General features: G+C 32.4%; 1 protein-coding gene across 2 annotated transcripts; it reads right to left on the bottom strand.

Annotated features, from left to right (window-relative positions):
• Positions 1-206: 206 nt before the first annotated feature.
• LOC139866276 (B3 domain-containing protein Os01g0234100-like) lies at positions 207-4,161 on the bottom strand. 2 transcript variants are annotated; one of them, XM_071854468.1, is made up of 8 exons: positions 3,824-4,161; positions 3,625-3,711; positions 3,216-3,244; positions 2,584-2,743; positions 2,285-2,491; positions 1,715-1,835; positions 946-1,167; positions 207-855 (listed from the first exon to the last, which is right to left on the bottom strand). In XM_071854468.1, exons 1-8 carry the CDS (start codon positions 4,070-4,072, stop codon positions 392-394), a joined length of 1,539 nt encoding a protein of 512 aa, XP_071710569.1. In that variant the 5' UTR covers positions 4,073-4,161; the 3' UTR covers positions 207-391. The 2 variants fall into 2 exon arrangements, with proteins under 2 accessions (XP_071710569.1, XP_071710568.1); XM_071854467.1 differs by having other exon boundaries at positions 208-1,167.
• Between the last annotated feature and the right edge of the window lie 19,053 nt (positions 4,162-23,214).

The following is a 23,214-nucleotide window of genomic DNA, read 5'->3' as shown; positions in this document are numbered from 1 at the left end:
TAAAAAATATCATTTTGTTAGGCTTATTCAAAAGAACATAGTTTATGAGTATTCATTTGTCGATTGCATGAGAATCTAATTAAGGTGTTAATTATTAGAACATCACAAAAAGTTAATCTGATTAAGTTTATTAGTCTATCTATTTATCAGTAAAATTGAATGTTATATCATGTAGTTGTATGAAAGCTGTAAGTTAGTAAATTGTCATTGAAATGAATGTAAAACCTAAATTCATAAAAGAAATACGCCTAAATAAACGATTTGATAATAATGTTGACAATTAAACTAATATCATCAACTTATTTCACAACATTACAAGTCCTAAAGTCCTAACTTAACATAGTCAACCGTTGACTCAAAAAGTCAAAACCACCATCTCCTCAACAACTTATTACCATGGTTCATTAACCTTTTTCTTGAACTCAACTTCATACCCTTCAATTTTCTCCTTCAAACCACCTAGAAAAACATCAATCTTTCGATTACTTTCATACAATTCGGTAACTTTTGCCTCCAAATTCTTAATTTCTTGTGCATTCTTGTTTTTTTCCTCTTTAGCTTCCGCACATCTTTTTGCCTCTTCTGATTCAAACATGAGTGTCACAAGTGCACGTATCCTTTTCCGTAAAAACCCAACTTTCATGCCCATAATCTCGAAAGATTTAAGCGAACTATCCCATATATCAAATTGTTCCTTCTTAGTGATAAATTTGCAGTTCTTGATCATATTTGCAATGCTTACGGTTTCACCGATCATACCCGCAACCAACTTGTAATAAACACCTTCCAAAACACCATCATGTAAAAGTTCGTTCTTTGCGACACATAAATTATAGTAATCGAATCGAATTTCTTCTGAAAGCTCCGAGTCAATGCAACATTTGTTAACGATGATGTGAAAGTCATTGAAGGTTTTGAGTACTTCTATCGGGTGATATGGCTTACCGGAACCTTCTAGAACTTCTGGGCCTACCGCAGAATGTTCCATGGGTTGCTTATTTTTGACCATGCTCAACGAACGAGAGGTCGAAGGCTTTCTTCCTTTCGGTTTAGTATCGGCCTTGCATTTCCTTCCCTTTGACTTTAAAACTGTCGATTTACTTCCATTAGACTCCGAATCCGTCTTACGTTTTCTTCCTTTCTGCTTAGGTTCGGGCGTACTTATTTCTGTGTGGGCACAAGGTAGTAAAAATAAAATGAATAAAACATAAATAATGTGTTGCTTCTAGAAGTGTTGAAAATAGGTGAATCGGGCGGGTTGAGTAGGCTGAAACGAGGAAAGGGATACATTAATATATAAATGCAATAGGTTAATAAGGTAATTTTACATTATTCACATTGTTCATTCAAAATGATTATCCAACAGGTTATTGTCTATTGTCATCTAGAACCTTTAGATCATTCAAATCATGAACCACTTAGCACTTAATCATTTAGTTTTATCAAACGCACCGTAACGCTAGGCCAACTTCATACTTCATACTGTAATATTTATACTTATTGTCATATAGTTATGTTAATTTGAAGCATAAAATGATTAGGGAGATTTAAAGCATTAAAGTATGCATTCAGATAACTTTAACTTGATCAACCTATTTGACTAATTATTGTAAACTTTTTTTTTTGTTACTTCCAATTTTATTTATTTGACACATTGCAAACAAAAAGTTACCCAAATCAACACATTAACAAGTAATTGGGTCGAAATTGTCACCTTGAGTTGCATCGACCATCTTTGGCAAATCTGAAGTTCTGTGTTCATTACTCCCCGTGTCTTTCGAAAGATCAATTGCAGAATCCACTACATTTGAAGTGTTTGTCCTAACTATATAAACCTAGAAATTGAAAAACAAAGATACAGTTAGATAATACCTAACTCGTCCCATTATCTTTATGGGTAATGTTCAATAAGTAAAAAGTAGACCACTATATACGAAATTTTTATATATATATAAGATTAAGTTCAATAATATTAAAATAACGTAGTAACTACTAGTATCAATCAATACAAAGGTTGCAAATATGTAACAACAAAACTTTATAAATAAAGGACCATAGACAGATATTAGATTTTAATTTTCATAACCTTATAAATAATAAGTGAACCATAGATAGATAGATATTGTTAGATGTATTTTTTGGGCCCCTTTGAATTTTAAGCCCCTATGAAATAGCACACCCAAAATCCAAACCTGATATACTTTGAGAGTTCATCATAAGTAAAACCATGTACAAATGCATTAATAAAAAAACACATATGCATGTAAATGATCGAAAGTATCACCTTGAACTTACAAGGACCAACTAATTGAAAAATTAAAACATCCCCTTCATGCAAATTATGCCCAACTGCAAACGTCTTCCAACCTGCACTAAACCCAAACCTGTAGGCAATGTATTTAATAATATGCTCATCGCCTTTTTCGTCTATAACTACAATCGGACTCTCTTGTTGCGGAAGATATGATTTGCAGAACGGAAATGGAAGGCCCTGCAACCGAAGGTTGTACGATTTGGGTGTGACAATTTAATTTATTTAATCAAATAATTTAATTAGAGAAAGTAAAAGAATAACGGATTTACCATCCAAAAACACTTGGTAACATGTGATCGGACCATCATTTTACAAAAACTAGGGTACTCGTTTCCGAGGCTCGCTTGTATCTCCCCTGCTCTAAACATAGTCGCTGAGATTTGGGCAGGATCGAGTATCTCTTTACTTCGATTCTTCTTGTTTCCCAAACTACGCTTATAAAAAGTTGATGATTACATATTCCCGTGGTTGTAAGCGTCCCCGACTTGGCCGATTTTTTTTTTTTTTTTGATTTACCTGAGTTTCCGACTCGCTTTGCGAGCCGAATAATCTAAGAGCGATTACTTGCTCTGCAAGCAGCCCGGAGTCATCGCGGGTAAACCTCTGTGGGTAAACCTCTGTGGCCACAAGAGGGTTTATGTAAAACTTGGCCGATTTATTAAGTCAACGTCGTCAAAAGTCCAATTTAGTCGGTCAAAGTCAGATTTATTAGTCTAAACTAGGATTTATTCGGTCAAAGTAGGTCAAATACAAGTCAAAGAGGGTCAGGGTCCGACTAGTCTCCGACTTGGCAGATTAGTTCCTACAAAGTCCCGACCGACTAGTCCCAACTAGCGACTTCTACAACCTTGCATATTTTGTTACACGGGGAGACTTATAAAATTCAAATACAGAGACGAACCTCGAACTCGCTGAAGTATCGCGTTTGACCTGTTAAACAAAACAAGTTAAATCTGCAAATTGTTTCCGTACTGATTCAAACCAGGTAATGTAGGTTCTGTTCAACCAGTACACAGTTAACCTGTTTTTTTAAAACTGTTTTACATCTAAAAAATAAATAAATACTTATTTATATTTGGCCTGCTAGACATTACTTTCAGATTAATTTCACTCTGCAAAAGCTAAAATAATAATGAACACTTAATTTAATCGAAAATAACAATTTTCCATCTATTTTCCATCAAATTCCATAAAAAATGTCTAATCAATTTTACATGCACACTACTAAAATGTGACAATATTAAACAAAGATCAACAATTTACACAATTAAAAAACAGAAATAATAATTAATAAAATAAAATAAATTAACCTTCCGTTTAGGAGTCACAATGTTCTTTTTCTCTTTTTTAATTAAAGAGGGATTGTATTTATCTGGCTTCATCCTTTTCCTTTTTCCCTGTGAAAAACCACCAGATCCAAACAGTAATATTTATTAATTAATTAATTTATATAAATATAAATAAATTATTATAACTTAAATATAGAGGCAAAATTATAAATAAAATTACATTTAAAGTAGAGATCGATGAGGAATTAGGTGAAGGTGTAAAAGGAGCAACAGGAGGATTTGCAATTGGGAATTGGGCGACTGTGACGACGACGTTTTCATCTTCATCTGGAAGTAGTAGTAGTGATTTATCATTATTAATATCATTAATTACACTATTAATAGTAGTATTAGGTGGGATTTGGATCTCGTGGTTAGAATGTTGAAGATGATCGGTGATCGGAACTGTTGTTGTTGTTGCTGTCGCCATCTGAAAGTGAGCACCAATGAAAAGGGTAGTTACAGTTCCCGGTTGTTTCAAGTAGTTGCGTTACCTGGTACAACCCATGTGCCTCACCAACACATCCACATTTTTAATTTCATCAAAAAATGATGTAATGAAAAAATAATAAGTATTAAAAATTAATTAAAAAAATTAAAATTGGACATAAGAAATGGGCGACACTTTTACCCAAAGTAGCAAAAATCGCTATTCCGAGAGTAATCGGTCGGGACTTTGGAATGATTAATTAGCAATTCGAGGATTAATCGGAGATTAATCGAATTGTACTGTATACATTTAAATATTAAATATTAATATTTATATGTGTAATTATAGGAAAAAACCATAAATGTAAAGATAATTTTTAACATAATTGTCTACAATTGTTCATTTTTCTTCAAAACTATAAAATTATAGTTTAAATTTATGTTAAAACGTTAACCATTTTTGACTTTACCTGACTTTGATTACCAAATTCGATTTTGATCCATCAATTGACGTTGACCGTTTAATTAAACGGATTTTTAGAAATCGGAACGGATTGCTCTTAAAAATGATTACTCGGGGATTAATCGGCGAGTAATCGGGTTTTTTACAACACTAGTTTTACCTATGTCACTTAAAAGTTAATTTCGAGGTTCATTTTAGACCTTAACATAGATACTGAAAAATAAACACGAACACTTTGTACTCTTATATTATCAGTTCATAAGAATAAGACTTCTTAATTTTTTTATTATCTGAAAAGAAAAAAACACATTCTACAGCATATAAGTAGAGAAAAATTTATCAAAACGATGAAAGCCCGAAAGAACATATTACCAAATCAAGGCTCACAACAAGCTCAACTCGAACAAACAAAAATTAATAAGAAAAAAAGAGAGCTAAACAGATAATAGAGAAACAAACTAACTAAACCACAAAACTAAAGGAAACAAACCTCGTCAAAACAACAAATGAGTGCCCGAAATCAAGATCTAAAGACGTGATTAAGAACCATCTCCACTTTGAGCTAAAACGAGACAACCACAAACCCGTGAACAAATAAAATACCACATAACGTACTGATAATGCTAAAAACGAACATAGATTTCATAGCGTTATTCCCCAAGAAAGACAAGCTTTTAGTTGCAATTGTTCTATTTACAAGTGATATTCGTTTAAATATTAAAAGGTGAAGACAAAAGACAGATTCGACGAATTGAAGACGCAAACGACCAAAAAGCTCAAAAGTACAAAATACAATCAAAGAGGTTCCAATTATTGATAAGAAACGTCTCGAAATTACAAGAGTACAAGATTCAAAACGCAAAGTACAAGATATAAAATAGTACGCAAGGACGTTCAAAAATCCGGAACCGGGACCATAGTCAACTCTCAACGCTCGACGCAACGGACTAAAAATTACAAGTTAACTATGTATATAAATATAATATAATATATAATTAATTATATTAATTATATATATATATTATATTTATAAAATAAATCGTCGGCAAACAAAGAGCCAAATGTGCGTGAGCTGTAAAAACAAACTCCGCGACTCGCGGAGTTTGAAAAAGGAAAGGGCCGCGAGTCGCGGAGCCCCAAATTTAGAAACTGCCTATAAAGCTCGCGCATTCTGATCGTAAAAAAACCAACATATATATCCATCCATCTATCTAAACGTAATATTTATATTTATACTTTATATTTTAATTTTAATTTTAATTTTAATCCTAATAATAAGGGTATGTTAGCGAATGTTGTAAGGGTGTAAGTCGAAATTCTGTCCGTGTAACGCTACGCTATTTTTAATCATTGTAAGTTATGTTCAACCTTTTTTAATTTAATGTCTCGTAGCTAAGTTATTATTATGCTTATTTAATACCGAAGTAATCATGATGTTGGGCTAATTACTAAAATTGGGTAATTGGGCTTTGTACCATAATTGAGGTTTGGATAAAAGAACGACACTTATGGAAATTAGACTATGGGCTATTAATGGGTTTTATATTAACTAAACAATACCTTGTTAATTTAATATACAAATTTATAATTCGACGTATTTATATATAACCACATACGCTTGACTGGGTACGGTGGGCGGGATATCTATAAATACCAATAATTATTCATTTTACCGGACACGGAACTGGATTAATAGTTAATAGACTTGTTGAAACAGGGGTGAATTACATTCAAGGGTAATTGGTGTAATTGTTAACAAAGTAGTAAAACCTTGGTTTACACGCAGTCGATAACCTGGTGTATTCATTAAACAAAGTATTAAAACCTTGTTACAAATCGAATCCCCAATTAGTTGGAATATTTGACTTCGGGAATAAGAATAATTTTACGAAGGCTTTCGCTCTTTATATTTATGACTGATGGACTATTATGGACAAATCCGTATGGACATATTAAATAATCCAGGACAAAGAACAATTAACCCATGGGCATAAAACTAAAATCAACACGTCAAACATCATGATTACGAAAGTTTAAATAAGCATAATTCTTTTATTTCATATTTAATTTCCTTTATTTTATATTTAATTGCACTTCTAATTATCGCATTTTTATTGATATTGTATTTAATTGCACTTTTAATTATCGTACTTTTTAATTATCGCAAGTTTATTTTATCGCACTTTTATTATTCGCAATTTCATTATCGTTATTTACTTTACGCTTTAAATTAAGTCTTTTATTTATATTTTACATTTGGTTTTAACTGCAACTAAAGTTTTAAAATCGACAAACCGGTCATTAAACGGTAAAAAACCCTCCTTTATAATAATAATATTACTTATATATATATATATATATATATATATATATATATATATATATATATATATATATATATATATATATATATATTTGTAATTTTATAAAAGTAACTAATATTGCGTTAAGCTTTGTGAAAAAGATTTTCCCTATGGAACGAACCGGACTTACCAAAAACTACACTACTGTACGATTAGGTACACTGCCTATAAGTGTTGTAGCAAGGTTTAAGTATATCCATTCTATAAATAAATAAATATCTTGTGTAAAATTGTATCGTATTTAATAGTATTTCCTTCTAAAATTTAATAGTATTTTATACCCCTTAGCTTTAACTATCAAGTATTTTTGGCGCCGCTGCCGGGGAAATCTAGCTTAAAAGCCGGAAGCGCAACGCTAATAATTATAAAAAAAAAATTTATTTTTAGTTTACTTTTATTAAAATTCACTTTTGTAAAAATACGTTTTTTATTATTCGAAAATATAAAAAGAAAAAAAAATTTATATATTTTTTTTAAGATTTTGTCAAATATTTAAGTTTTATAAAGTTTCTTTATTTTTATTTTATAAAAATATAAGTTTTATTTAAATATTTTTATTTAAAAAAAATTAATATATATATAAATCTATTTTTAAGATATTTTTAAAATTATAAAGTAGTTCTATTTTTATTTTAGTTTTTAAATATAAGTTTTTATTATATAAATATTTTTATTTAAACAGAAAATATAAAACAAAAAAAAAACGCGTCGAATTTTAAACTGTACCTGAGTTGAAAATTGGAACCCCGCGACTCGCGGAGTTTGCAGCCTCGAATACCTCGACTCGCGGAGCAGCTCTGACACCCGTGACTGAAACCCTAATCTCGCATTTAATACGGAGTAATTAATTAATTATTATTATTTAAACCCTAATTAGGGTATTATTAGTATAATATTTAGTTTTAATTTTCTTATTTTATTTAGTTTTAATTAGTTTAATATATATAAAATTAATAGTTTTATAAAATAAATAATATAAAAATAATATATTTATAAAAATTGTACTTTTTACAACTTTTTGTATATTTTTATATTTTGTCCCTTTTTAATAGTTTTAGCGTAACTTTTATATTTTTCGCTCGTATTTAGTTTTAATTCATAGTTTTTGCCATAGTTATTTTTTTATTTATAGATTTTTAGGCTTTGCCGTAAAATCCCTTAAGTGCTTTTCTTTAGACTAAGATTTAGGTACTTTAGAATTTTACGACACCTTTTTAAGTTTTAGTTTCTTTTTAAGTTATTGTCATTTGGAATATAGTTTTTCTTGTAAGCTTTAATATTTTTAGACACCTTTTACTATGTATCAATTATCATTCCAATTAGTAATCTCAATTTGCGATTATAATTTTAAGTTAGTTATAGTAATAAGGTTGGGTTAGTCTAGTGTTTTTAAGTTCTATAAGTCACTCTTTTTCTTTCTTATTTTTATTTTTCGATCTTTTTCCGACACGCTCTTTTTCTTTCTTATTTCTCGTCATTCTAGTTTTTAGGACATAGATTTTTATTCTACTTCTTATCTAAATTTCTTAAAATTACGAAAATTTATTTTAAGTAGTTAAATTGATAGACATCAAAATTTTCTGGTTCGTAGTAATAGTTGGATTTGTACGTGGACCGGGTTATTGGAGCCAAACAGTCCTCAATTATATTGAGACCAAACGAATCCTGCCCTTCTGCTGCATCTTTTGGCTATTCGAAACGTGGGCAAAATCAGAAAAGTATATTGATTGGATAACTTATATAATTTTTCTTTCCTTTTAAAAACTAATAGGATATTCAGTGAATGCACCGAGCAAGACATTCACCACCTTTTGTACGTTCACCACCTGTAACTAGATCAAGATATTTAGCAAATATTACCGCCGTTGATTTTTCTTTAGAATCGTCATCCAGTCGACCAAGTACTCCAGTTCAAATTTCCGATAATCCATTTTTTGAACCCGACCTCACAATTGAGAATCCGGAGAATATTCAGGGACGATTCATAGATCCTGAACCACTAAATTTTCCTCCGGAACCACCAATCATTCAAACAGAGATTGTTGAGGAACGAACCATTAAATCAGAATCCTCTAGTGATTCCGATTCAAAAAATTCAATTATGGAGAATCTGGAACCTTTAAGTATGGAAGACCGAATGAGAGCTAAACGCACTGGCCAAGGTCACGCAATTACTCATCCAGACATTAATGCGCCAGATTATGAAATCAAAGGACAAATTCTACACATGGTGACTAATCAATGCCAATTTAGTGGTGCGCCAAAGGAAGATCCAAATGAACATCTTCGTACCTTTAATAGGATCTGCACTCTATTTAAAATAAGAGAAGTTGAGGATGAACAGATATATCTCATGTTATTTCCCTGGACTTTAAAGGGAGAAGCCAAAGATTGGTTGGAATCGTTACCTGAAGGGGCGATTGATACATGGGACGTTTTAGTTGAAAAATTTCTTAAACAATTCTTCCTGCATCTAAAGCCATAAGACTTCAAGGAGAAATTGTTACGTTTACACAGAAGCCAAATGAAACTCTATATGAGGCGTGGACAAGATTTGGAAAGTTATTAAGAGGATGTCCGCAACATGGTTTAGATACCTGTCAAATAGTACAAATATTCTACCAAGGATGCGACATCACTACAAGGAAAGACATAGATATAGCAGCTGGTGGTTCCATTATGAAGAAAACCGAAACTGATGCTTACAAAATTATTGATAACACTGCTTCCCACTCACATGAGTGGCACCAAGAAAAAGATATCGTTAGATCATCTAAAGCAGCTAGAGCCGATTCTAGCCATGACTTAGATTCCATTTCCGCAAAGATAGATGCTGTCGAGAGACGAATGGAAAAGATGGCTAAAGATATTCACTCAATACGAATTAGTTGTGAGCAGTGTGGAGGACCACATTTGACAAAAGATTATCTCAGTATTGAATTAACAATGGAACAAAGAGAGAATATTTCATACATAAACCAAAGGCCTGGAAATAATTATCAGAATAATTACCAACCGCCAAGATCTATTTACAATCAAAACCAGAATTATAACCGAAATATTAAATACAACAACCAACAAGGTCCTAGCAATCAACAAGTGTCCAACAATAATTACAATCAGCAAAGACCTAATTTTCAAAACAAACCACCACAATAAACCGATGATAAAAAGCCGAATTTAGAAGATATGATGACGAAGCTAGTTGAAACTCAAACGCAGTTTTTCACATCTCAAAAACAAACTAATGAACAAAATGCTCAAGCATTTAGAAATCAACAAGCTTCTATTCAAAACTTGGAACAAGAAGTAAGTAACCTAGCAAGGTTAATAGGTGAAAGAAAACCGGAAAGTTTACCTAGTGATACAAATGCTAACCCCCGGAATGAAACAGCTAAAGCCATTACCACAAGAAGTGGTACAACACTTAAACCACCTGAAATACCTGTAACTTCTGATGAAGCTATTCCTACTCCACAAGAACCACAACCTGATCAAGATAAGGAAAAAGAACCGGTAGTTGAAAAGGTTAATGAAGATAACACAATTAAGGATAAACCTTATGTTAAACTATACCAACCACTGCTTCCTTACCCGAGTAAAATGAAGAAAGAGAAACTTGAAGCCGAGCAATCCAAATTCTTGGATATGTTTAAACAGATAAATTTAAATCTTCCTTTCATTGATGTGATTTCAGGAATGCCTAGATATGCTAAATTCTTGAAAGATCTAATCTCAAATAGAAAGAAAATGGAAGAACTCTCGGCTGTTACCATGAATGCTAATTGTTCAGCAGTTCTGTTGAATAAGATACCAGAAAAATTATCTGATCCAGGAAGTTTCACAATTCCATGTTTTCTGGGTAGTCTTAGTTCAATAGAAGCATTGGCAGACTTAGGTGCTAGTATAAATCTAATGCCATATTCACTATACACTAAACTAGACCTTGGAGAATTGAAACTAACCAGAATAAGCATACAACTAGCCGATAGATCAATAAAATATCCTAGAGGGATAATGGAGAACATGCTAGTTAAAGTTGGTACTTTAGTATTTCCAGTAGATTTTGTTGTTCTGGACATGGAAGAAGATTCTCAAGTTCCTCTCATATTAGGAAGACCATTCTTAAACACGGCTAAAGCAATGATAGACGTGTTCGGTAAGAAATTGACCCTAAGTATAGAGGATGAGAGTGTTACCTTTTCAGTTGATAGAGCAATGCAACAACCACAATCTGCAGATGATACATGTTATTATATTCAAACTATAGATGCACATGCAGAATTATTAGAAGAATTTCCAGAATTACAAGGAACAGGAGAATGTTCTTTAGGAGAAGGAATAGAACAAATTGATGAAGCTGAAATGTTAGCTACACTTATAGCTAATGGATATGAACCAACAACAGAAGAAATTCAAATGCTAAAAGAAGAAGACAGATATCGATATAAATCATCGATAGAAGAACCACCGAAATTAGACTTAAAGCCACTTCCAAACCATTTGGAATACGCTTATTTACATGGTGAATCTGAATTACCTGTAATAATATCGTCTTCTCTTACTGAAAATGAGAAATCACAACTCATTTCTGTGTTGAAAGCTCATAAACCAGCCATTGCATGGAAGATTCATGATATTAAAGGAATAAGTCCTTCGTATTGCACACATAAAATCCTTATGGAAGAAGGTCATAAAACGTATGTACAACGCCAACGAAGACTAAATCCTAATATGCAAGATGTAGTTAAGAAAGAGATTATTAAACTGCTAGATGCAGGTCTAATTTATCCAATCTCTAATAGTCCATGGGTAAGCCCAGTTCAATGCGTGCCTAAGAAGGGTGGCATGACTGTCATTACAAATGAGAAAAATGAGCTTATTCCTACTAGGACTGTAACAGGATGGCGTGTGTGTATTGATTATAGAAAATTAAATGACGCCACCAGAAAAGATCACTTTCCCTTACCTTTCATTGATCAAATGTTGGAAAGATTAGCCGGAAATAGTTACTATTATTTTCTAGATGGATTTTCCGGATATTTTCAAATTCCAATAGCACCCGAGGACCAAGAGAAAACCACATTCACGTGCCCTTATGGTACTTTTGCTTACAAACGCATGCCATTTGGACTTTGCAATGCCCCTGTAACCTTTCAAAGGTGTATGATGACGATTTTTCACTACATGATAGAAGAATGCATGGAAGTTTTCATGGATGACTTTTCAGTCTTCGGTGATACATTTGAATCATGTTTAGCTAATCTTGAACGAATGCTTATTAGATGCGAACAATCAAATCTAGTACTTAATTGGGAGAAATGCCATTTCATGGTTAAAGAAGGCATTGTTCTTGGTCATAAAATTTCGAAGAAAGGAATTGAAGTGGATAGAGCTACAGTAGATGTAATTGCTAAACTTCCACATCCCACCAATGTTAGAGGAGTTGGGAGTTTTCTAGGGCATGCCGGTTTTTACCGACGTTTCATAAAAGATTTTTCTAAAATTGCCACTCCTATGAATAAACTCCTAGAAAAGGATGCTCCATTCATCTTTTCAGATGAGTGTATCAAATCTTTTAATATTCTTAAAGAGAAACTAACTAATGCGCCGATCATGATAACACCAAATTGGAATCTACCATTTGAACTAATGTGCGATGCAAGTGATTTTGCAATGGGAGCCGTTTTAGGACAAAGGATTGAAAAACGATTTCAACCTATATATTATGCTAGTAAGACGTTACAAGGAGCACAAACAAATTACACAACTACTTAAAAAGAACTCCTTGCTATTGTCTTTGCTTTTGACAAATTTCGTTCATATCTCGTTCTAGCAAAAACGGTGGTCTATACCGACCATTCTGCTCTTAGATACCTATTTTCGTAACAAGATGCTAAACCAAGATTAATCCGTTGGATCTTACTCTTACAAGAGTTCGATATTGAAATCCGAGATAAAAAAGGAGCAGAAAATCTCGCCGCTGATCATCTTTCTCGTCTTGAAAATCCCGAATTAGAAGTTCTAAATGAATCGGCCATACAAGACAACTTTCCTGATGAATATCTATTGAAGATAGATTATAATGAAATACCATGGTTTGCAGACTATGCAAACTACTTAGTTTGTGGATTCCTTGAAAAATGATTATCGTACCAAAAACGAAAGAAATTCTTCAGTGATATAAAACACTATTTTTGGGAAGATCCACATCTGTTTAAAAGTTGTCCAGATGGAATAATACGCCGATGTGTATTCGGAGATGAAGCTAGTAAAATTTTAAACCATTGTCACACAGGACCAACAGGAGGGCATTATGGGCCTCAACTAACAGCAAGAAAAGTTTATGATGCTGGATTCTATTGGCCTACAATTTACAAAGACGCACACCTTCTTTGCAAATCCTGTGATGCTTGTCAAAGGGCCGGAAAAATAAGTCAACGTGATGAAATGCCACAAAATGTCATTCAAGTATGTGAAGTATTTGACATTTGGGGTATTGACTTTATGGGTCCATTTCTAAAATCTCATAATAATCTATATATTCTCGTTGCCATTGATTATGTATCTAAATGGACAGAAGCACAAGCTCTCCCAACTAACGATGCACGAGTTGTAGTCAACTTTTTAAAACGTCTTTTTGCAAGGTTTGGAACACCGAAAGCTTTAATAAGTGATCGGGGTACTCATTTCTGTAATAATCAACTTGAGAAAGTTCTTAAAAGATATGGAGTAACTCATAAAATCTCCACCGCATATCATCCACAAACAAGTGGACAAGTTGAAAATACCAACCGAGCTTTAAAAGGTATTCTAGAGAAAACCGTAGGATCAAATCCGAAGGAATGATCCATTAAATTGGAGGATGCACTCTAGGCTTTTAGAACAGCCTACAAAACTCCAATTGGAACCACACCTTTTAGAATTGTTTATGGAAAAGCATGTCATCTTCCAGTAGAAATTGAACACAAAGCATTTTGGGCTTTGAAGACATGTAATCTTGATTTACATGAAGCTGGACGTCTACGATTAAGTCAACTAAACGAATTAGAAGAATTAAGACATGAAGCATACGAAAATTCATTAATCTATAAAGAAAGAACGAAGAAATGGCATGATAAAAGAATCAAAAGTTCAAAAGAATTTAAAGAAGGAGACAGAGTTCTTCTTTTCAATTCACGATTCAAGCTATTTCCTGGAAAATTGAAATCAAGATGGTCTGGACCATTCATAGTCAAAAGAGTTTTCCCATACGGAACGATAGAATTAATAAATTCAAATGGGATTGAATTTAAAGTTAATGGTCACAGAGTTAAACATTACATACATGGTCTGATGGAAGTTGACAATGAAGTTAATCATAATTTCACCACCCAAGAAAACCTTCAAAATGAAAACATAAATATGTTATCAACAACATATGAAAAATCAAAATTAGAATATAAGGAGGATTCAAATTTGAGTGATGAAGAAGAATTCTTATACAAACCTCCCATTCCAAAAAACGAAGAAAAATGTGAACAAGAAATTCAAATAGAAGTGAAAGAACCAAGGAAAGAACACCCGAAAAAGGTTTACAAACCAACTCAACTTACTAAAGCAGGAGACCCGGGTGAATTTATCATTTCTTGCTTGCTTAATGATGGTGCTGTATATAATGGACTCGCAGATTTAGGAGCAAGTGCAAATATTATGCCTCTTTCCTTATACAAAAAATTAGGCATGGGTAAATTAAAACCAACCAAAATAGGTGTTCAATCATTTGACCAAACCATTAAACACCCGGTTGGAATAGCAAATAATTTACTTGTTAACGTGGGAAGTTTGACCTTTGTTGCAAACTTCATAGTGATTAATATGGAGAAAAACCTTGATATTCCTCTAATTCTAGGTCGCCCATTTTTAGCAACCACCGAGGCATTCATTGATGTAAGAGAAGGTAGAATGACACTTAGGGATGGTGATACATCGATCACCTTTGTGAACTGAAAGTTTAGATCTCCACCAATCAAAACTGTTAGACCAATAAAAAGGCATAAGTGTGGGGAAGATGAAGAAACACTTAATGATGATCCAATCACAAGGAATGCTGTTGATGATACGAAATTAGATGAACCCATTTTTAACAGTTCAACGAAGAAACTTTATAAAAGGATTCACGATGCTAAGATTAAAGAAAACTTTAAGTTATATAACCGATTAATATCCAATTTATCGTCAAAAGAAAAGGCAATGTTAGTTGAATTTGTGAAAGTTACGGAGGAAATCAACAAATGGATTGAAGTAAAAGTCAAAGATATACAAGTTGTTGATGATTCAATTGAAAATAATGTTAATCACAATTTCAACTAAGTATAGGGGGTTTATGTATTTCTGTTAGAGTTAGATTGTCTGTTTTCGTGTAGTTCTCGAAAATGGAACCCGAATGGTCTTTCCCTAGCAGACCCTAAAGAACTAGTCTTCTCCCCCCATTCTGAATTTTTATTTTTTTAGGTTTTTACGATATGAAGACTGCCTGTGAACTAAACCATGGTCTAATGCTACACGCTTTGATCACTAAACGTAATAATGACACACTTCCGAGTGAAATAGTATCAGTAATCAGAGAAAGATTGGACGGAGTTAGAAAAGAATCCAGATGAGAAGATAATAAGTTACAATTTGGTAAAGGAAAATCAAAATCCGCAACGAAAAGAAGAGCACAACACCTAGAAAGATGTCACAAATGCGGAAAATGGTCACATGGAGGTAAATGTTCAAATAATCAAACCTATTCAAATACCGAATTTGTTACTTTATGCAGAGACGGACCGTTCATATGTTTAGAAGAAAAAACACTGAATGCTCGAGGTTACGCCTATGTAGCCATGGAAAATCAATTAAACCGACTATCTTATGAATGGGATAGATCATATAACTAAGAATACTATCTCACAGGTAAGTCTGTACAGTTTTTATTTTTATTTTTATTTTTAACCTTTTGATAATAAACGCTAATTTGTTCGCTATAAAGTATTAAATTGGTATTAAATAAAATTAGGTTTGGCGACCGAAATTATTGATATCATACAAAAATTTATTACATCACTGCGAAATTTAACGTTTATTCTTAAGGTATAAATATCTTTAATCAATCAACCCAAAATATTTCAAAAATTTGTCATGAGTTAAATTAGGTCTTGGAACCGAAATTACTTTACTGAAAAGAGGGGCGCATATTTTTGATAATATTTGATTGATTAAAGTGGGATAAAAAGCCAAAAAGATTTTTAATTTTATTTTTACCATGTTTTTAAAATTAATATATAAATCTTAAATTAATATTGTAAACTTTGTAAAATCAATATATTTAAAATTGTAAATATTTGAAAAACTAATATAAGTTTGGTGTGAATTTATAATATGAATTTTTAAATTAAGTTTGGTGTGAATTTTTAATTTTTAAAATATGAATTTTTAATTTTATGCATTTCAAATTTTAAGTTTAGTGTGAATTTTTAATATTAATTTTAAATTTTATGTATTTTTAATTTAAGTTGGTGTGAATTTAAAAACAAAAATTTACTTTATCTCATTAAGTTAAAAATATGATTTTTAAAATTCGTCGTAAGTTGAAGACTAGGTCGTTGAACCGAAATTGCTTTACCCAAGAGAGGGACGAGAACTTTTATTATCATTATTTTTAATCTTATTGAATTAAAGTATGCCAAAAACATTAAAAAACTAAAAAAAATCTAAGCTTTTAAAACAATCGCTTGAAAAAGACAAATTTTAAAATTTTGTCGAAGGACGGACTAGGACATCAATCCGAAACGACCTCGTCCTAAATAACAAGGGAAACAAAATTTTAAAATTAATTACTTAATTGTTTTAATTAGTATAAGATATAAAAAAAATACAAACTCCGCGACTCGCGAAGTTTGATGGGTCAAACACCGCGACTCGCGGAGGGACCGAAATACAGAAAAAAAAATAAAACGCAAAAAAACTGATCAGTTGAACACCACAACACACAAAACACTGCGATAAAACCCGCAAAAACCCGAAAAAACACCCCCAAATTCACAATTTTTGACCGTTAATCATCAAATCTTTTACTAAAATCATGTTGAGAAAGATGCTATCAAGGAATTACTCAAGAAAAACGGTAAATTTCTACACCTAAACTCCATTTAATCCGAAAATTAGTGTTCTTGAGCAATTTTTTTCCCCAATTTGATTTTGATGCTTTTTAGTGTAATTATGCTTAAATTGTTTATGTATTATGCTTGTATAACCTAGATTGATGCTATTTAACATGATTAGAAGCCTTAAACTTCAAATTTTGAGTAATCTAGGGTTTGTGTTCTTGAGCAATTTGGGGCTTTTTGATATAAACAGGTTATGGCCGATTTTTGTCATGAATTGTTGCTAAATTAAGTAGTGTAACATGTTTAGGTAGTTAAATGATCCAAACTTTGAGCCTAAACATGATTTTGAGAATTGAAGTGGACTTTTTCAAGTCTAAAATTCATGAACTTGATTTTTGAAAGATAATGCCATTTGAAATTTGTTTAATTGCTAGTAATGATTATTTTGACATGTTATTTGAGTTGAATGCTTATGAACTTGGCGAACATTTTCGTATATGCTTATTTGAAAAAGTGTAGATTTGATGAAAATACGAAAATGAGCTTAAGTTTGATATAAATTGATCATGTCATTGTAATTATTTTGATTGATGATTTTGCTGACACTAATGCATATTTGGATGCACAAAAATTGTGTTTGATGTGTTTTGCAGACTGAAAGGGGTGAATCTTCATCCCAAGCTCGCAATGCTCCTGCTGAGAATGCGGAACAACAGGAGGTGGATAACTACTACAAATAAGATATACCTCATCCAGTCATGACATTTTCTGATATGCACTTGGAAGATTTGCACCCGAACCTGAGATTTGACAGACTTTGGATAGATTATCCAAAATACCAAAGGGGTTTGCATACTCTTCATTCTAAAGTTATTGAGGTACCTAGGGTCATAGAATGGGGACCATTAGAAGCTGTAGAATTGGCCGGGCCAATTAGGGAATTACTTGCACAGAGGTATGGTAATTCTACTTTTAACGATTGGGAACGGTTATTCAACATGCGTAGACCTGTATATAAAGTATAGTGTGAAGAATTGTTGTGTAGTATAGAATTAAATGATCGGGTAGCTAGTTTAACCGATCGATCTTTTATTAGATTTTTGTTAGGAGGTTCGATGCGCCACATGTCTTTACTAGACATGGCTCAGGCTTTACGTATATATACGCCTGAGGAGTTAGCATCTGCCGATTGTAGAGGGTTGATACTAAATGGTAGAAAGATAGACGAAAATTTTGATACGCATGGTGTATGGAGTCAAATGACTAGCCATCACCGATTTAACGGGGGAAATTACTCTTATTTGGATATAGATAGAGCTGAATTAAGAGTAATTCATAGGTTTTTAGCTAATTCGATTACACAAAGAGGTAAGAACAAGGAAAAGGTAAATGAACAGGATTTGTTTTACCATATGTGTATTCGAGACCCACAAAGCGCTGTAAGTATACCTTATTGTGTGGGTTATTATTTATCAGCTATGGTTAGGGGGATGAGACCGCATAGCATAATAGGAGGTGGTATATTTATTACTTTGATTGCTGAATATCTCGGTGTGGATATAAGTTGGGGGAATTATTAGTCGAAGAACCAGAACCTCGCGATACAATAGGTTTAAATGTATACCATGGTGCGAAAGTTTTGAAGAGGCGAAATAACGCCGCAGTACAATACCATGGTAGACATCCACAGGTTGAGAGAAACCAACAGCAAGGTAATGTAGGAGGGGGAAATGAAATGGCAGAAATGCAAAGGTTTATAGCTTCACAAGAGTATGAAAATGCTAGACATAGAGCATTTGAAGATTGGCAAGTTCATCAAAACCAAATCATAGCTTATTGCCAACATATAGGTAGAAACTATATTCCTACTCCATCACCCATATTCCCTCCCTGGTCTATAGAAATTCAACCACAGTATCATACGTATAACCCAGCCGAAGCATTTTATAGCACCTATGGTTATGCATGGAACCCCTTCTGGTATCAGTATCATCCCTAGTCTACTTAGTTTTTTTTTTTATTTTATTATTTGTAATGTTGATACATTAAAACTTATGTTGGATTTGTAATAGTTTTATTATTTTCTAAATTTTATTATTAGATTTTAATAATTTTTGAATGTGGGGTAATATACCAAACTTCAAAAATATGTATATATGTTTGCAGTTTATCTTATGTACACAACAGGGTAAAACAACGCATTTTCAAAGAATGGCATTAAGTTCAGCAAAAGCAACTAATTTTGACGACAAGATGCAAAATATATGTGAAATAACAACAAGACGGAATGAACAAATGATGTGCACCATTTATCATTCAGCAAACAAACGCCAATATATTTGGAAACTTTGGTAAAATTTAATCATTTTCACACAAATCACCCTCAATAATTTAAATTGTTACTGATTTCTTGCAAATGAGGGCATTGCAAGATCTTAAGTGTGGGAAGGGGTTAAATTCTTTCGGATTTTAAAAATTTTTATCTTAAACACTTGGTTACCATTAAAAAAAAAATATTAGTAAAGTAGTAGTTGTATTAGAATCTAGTGCTCTCTGATAATAAAGAACAGCCCTAGTCTTATATACTGACTACCCAATTCTAGTAAAATTTTTCAAAATTTTCAATTAAATGAACTCAAAATCATGTTTATACATATTTATGAATGATAAAACTAGGTTTTAACACCGAAATTATTGTTACCTAGGAAAGGACATAAATTGAGAAACAAACCAAAATGTTAAAATTCATTTAAAATGGAATAGAGGACAATAAAAAGGAAAATAAAAGCCAAGTGTGGAAAAATTCTCCAAGTTATTCAAAACATATGTCACATATTTTTGTACAAATAACTGAAAATACTTTTGCTTTGGACTAAACTAAACTGTTTTACCCGATGAAAGAAAAGAAGAGATGGATCTACACGATGAATCAATTCCATCATTAAAAGGAAGTAAAGTCTTCCGAAAAAGAAACGCGTTTCTTGATTTAGGTCAGGAAGTTGTCGTCCAGACCAGCTGTAGGTTGACAAAAAATCTAGAAAAGTCATCACTAAAATCAGCAGGAAATCCACGGACCTCAGCATAAAACAGGGTCGTCAAGTGGTCAGACTTATCCTAACCATGAGAGGATCTGTCTTGTAAAATGGGGAGGGCACCGTGTAAATTAGCTAGATAAGACTAATGAATCAGATCCCCAGAAAGGATAATCTCCTTAAAGATTAAAAATCAGCTTTTAAGCCTGATATTACTCAATCCTAGAGATTGACCTTAAAGATTGAGAATTCAAACTCATGGAATTCAATGATATCTAAACTCGAGCTTGAACGAGAAAATATTTTGATAAAATTACAAACCGATTTGTTTTCTGAAAACCCTATTTTCAATGCGTTCATTACCATTGAACGTAAAATCCTAGGAATTCACCTGAAATTCATTAGGTCACCTGAACTAAATCGGCTGTCAACCGTAAGAACGGTGGTTGCATAGCATGGTCAAAGACAGGACCTTGTGCCAGACCGACAAATTATAAGGGTGAGCTTTACTATTGCTCCTACCAAGGATAGTAATTGCGTCCGATACGTTATAGACCATAATTAAAAGCATGTCAGGGGGCATTGCCTTAACAGTTGCTTGTTCAACGCTTTCCTTTACAACCGGACGGTAGTTTGCCGAAAGGTAATATACGGGACAAGTAAACTGGACGTGTTGCTTTCCTAATACAAGGTTAGCAAGTGGGTAACACAAAACCACAAGTTTTGAGCTAAAATTTTCAAATCTGAAACCCACCAAACCCACAAAAATAATTTGCAAACACCGGTGAAGGGTTATTCCGGAAAACTTATCTAGGGTAAAAGCTAGATTTAATTTTCAAAAGATCAAATGTTTTCATAAAGATCCAATTTCCTTAATGGATCTAAATTTTTATAGTCTTGTGGGACTGTAAACCATATCGTTACTACCATTGTTTATACCGCCGTATAGAAATCACTGATGTACAAAGTGTGAAGAATAAAGAAGTGATTCTAGTATTTCAAGACTATATTGCTTGAGGACAAGCAACGCTCAAGTGTGGGAATATTTGATAATGCTAAAAACGAACATATATTTCATAGCGTTATTCCCCAAGAAAGACAAGCTTTTAGTTGCAATTGTTCTATTTACAAGTGATATTCGTTTAAATATTAAAAGGTGAAGACAAAAGACAGATTCGACGAATTGAAGACGCAAACGACCAAAAAGCTCAAAAGTACAAAATACAATCAAAGAGGTTCCAATTATTGATAAGAAACGTCTCGAAATTACAAGAGTACAAGATTCAAAACGCAAAGTACAAGATATAAAATAGTACGCAAGGACGTTCAAAAATCCGGAACCGGGACCATAGTCAACTCTCAACGCTCGACGCAACGGACTAAAAATTACAAGTTAACTATGTATATAAATATAATATAATATATAATTAATTATATTAATTATATATATATATATATATTATATTTATAAAATAAATCGTCGGCAAACAAAGAGCCAAATGTGGGTGAGCTGTAAAAACAAACTCCGCGACTCGCGGAGTTTGAAAAAGGAAAGGGCCGCGAGTCGCGGAGCCCCAAATTTAGAAACTGCCTATAAAGCTCGCGCATTCTGATCGTAAAAAAACCAACATATATATCCATCCATCTATCTAAACGTAATATTTATATTTATAATTTATATTTTAATTTTAATTTTAATTTTAATTTTAATCCTAATAATAAGGGTATGTTAGCGAATGTTGTAAGGGTGTAAGTCGAAATTCTGTCCGTGTAACGCTACGCTATTTTTAATCATTGTAAGTTATGTTCAACCTTTTTTAATTTAATGTCTCGTAGCTAAGTTATTATTATGCTTATTTAATACCGAAGTAATCATGATGTTGGGCTAATTACTAAAATTGGGTAATTGGGCTTTGTACCATAATTGGGGTTTGGATAAAAGAACGACACTTATGGAAATTAGACTATGGGCTATTAATGGGTTTTATATTAACTAAACAATACCTTGTTAATTTAATATACAAACTTATAATTCGACGTATTTATATATAACCGCATACGCTTGACTGGGTACGGTGGGCGGGATATCTATAAATACCAATAATTATTCATTTTACCGGACACAGAACTGGATTAATAGTTAATAGACTTGTTGAAACATGGGTGAATTACATTCAAGGGTAATTGGTGTAATTGTTAACAAAGTAGTAAAACCTTGGTTTACACGCAGTCGATAACCTGGTGTATTCATTAAACAAAGTATTAAAACCTTGTTACAATTCGAATCCCCAATTAGTTGGAATATTTGACTTCGGGAATAAGAATAATTTGACGAAGGCTTTCGCTCTTTATATTTATGACTGATGGACTATTATGGACAAATCCGTATGGACATATTAAATAATCCAGGACAAAGAACAATTAACCCATGGGCATAAAACTAAAATCAACACGTCAAACATCATGATTACGGAAGTTTAAATAAGCATAATTCTTTTATTTCATATTTAATTTCCTTTATTTTATATTTAATTGCACTTCTAATTATCGCATTTTTATTGATATTGTATTTAATTGCACTTTTAATTATCGTACTTTTTAATTATCGCAAGTTTATTTTATCGCACTTTTATTATTCGCAATTTCATTATCGTTATTTACTTTACGCTTTAAATTAAGTCTTTTATTTATATTTTACATTTGGTTTTAACTGCAACTAAAGTTTTAAAATCGACAAACCGGTCATTAAACGGTAAAAAAACCCCCTTTATAATAATAATATTACTTATATATATATATTTGTAATTTTATAAAAGTAACTAATATAGCGTTAAGCTTTGTGAAAAAGATTTTCCCTGTTGAACGAACCGGACTTACCAAAAACTACACTACTGTACGATTAGGTACACTGCCTATAAGTGTTGTAGCAAGGTTTAAGTATATTCATTCTATAAATAAATAAATATCTTGTGTAAAATTGTATCGTATTTAATAGTATTTCCTTCTAAAATTTAATAGTATTTTATACCCCTTAGCTTTAACTATCACGTACCACTAAGGTGCTTGCCTGAGTGGTACTAAGGGATGTAGAACCCTGAGGTCTTCCTACGGGTGCCCAGGTTCGAATCCCATTGGGTGTTTTTCCTTCCCTCGCA

Source organism: Rutidosis leptorrhynchoides, chromosome 9, assembly GCF_046630445.1.
Source record: "Rutidosis leptorrhynchoides isolate AG116_Rl617_1_P2 chromosome 9, CSIRO_AGI_Rlap_v1, whole genome shotgun sequence".
Classification (NCBI taxonomy): Eukaryota; Viridiplantae; Streptophyta; class Magnoliopsida; order Asterales; family Asteraceae; genus Rutidosis; species Rutidosis leptorrhynchoides.
Note: the sequence above shows the minus strand (reverse complement) of the source record. Positions and strands in the feature narration are given on the sequence as shown.

Excerpts from the sequence above, each read along its gene's own strand:
- LOC139866276 (XM_071854467.1), bottom strand. The coding sequence starts at position 4,072 with ATGGCGACAGCAACAACAACAACAGTTCCGATCACCGATCATCTTCAA. Across the intron at positions 2,492-2,583 it reads TTACCAAGTGTTTTTGGATG|GGCCTTCCATTTCCGTTCTG; the intron begins GTAAATCCGTTA and ends CTTCGGTTGCAG. Across the intron at positions 1,836-2,284 it reads TTGGTCCTTGTAAGTTCAAG|GTTTATATAGTTAGGACAAA; the intron begins GTGATACTTTCG and ends TTCAATTTCTAG.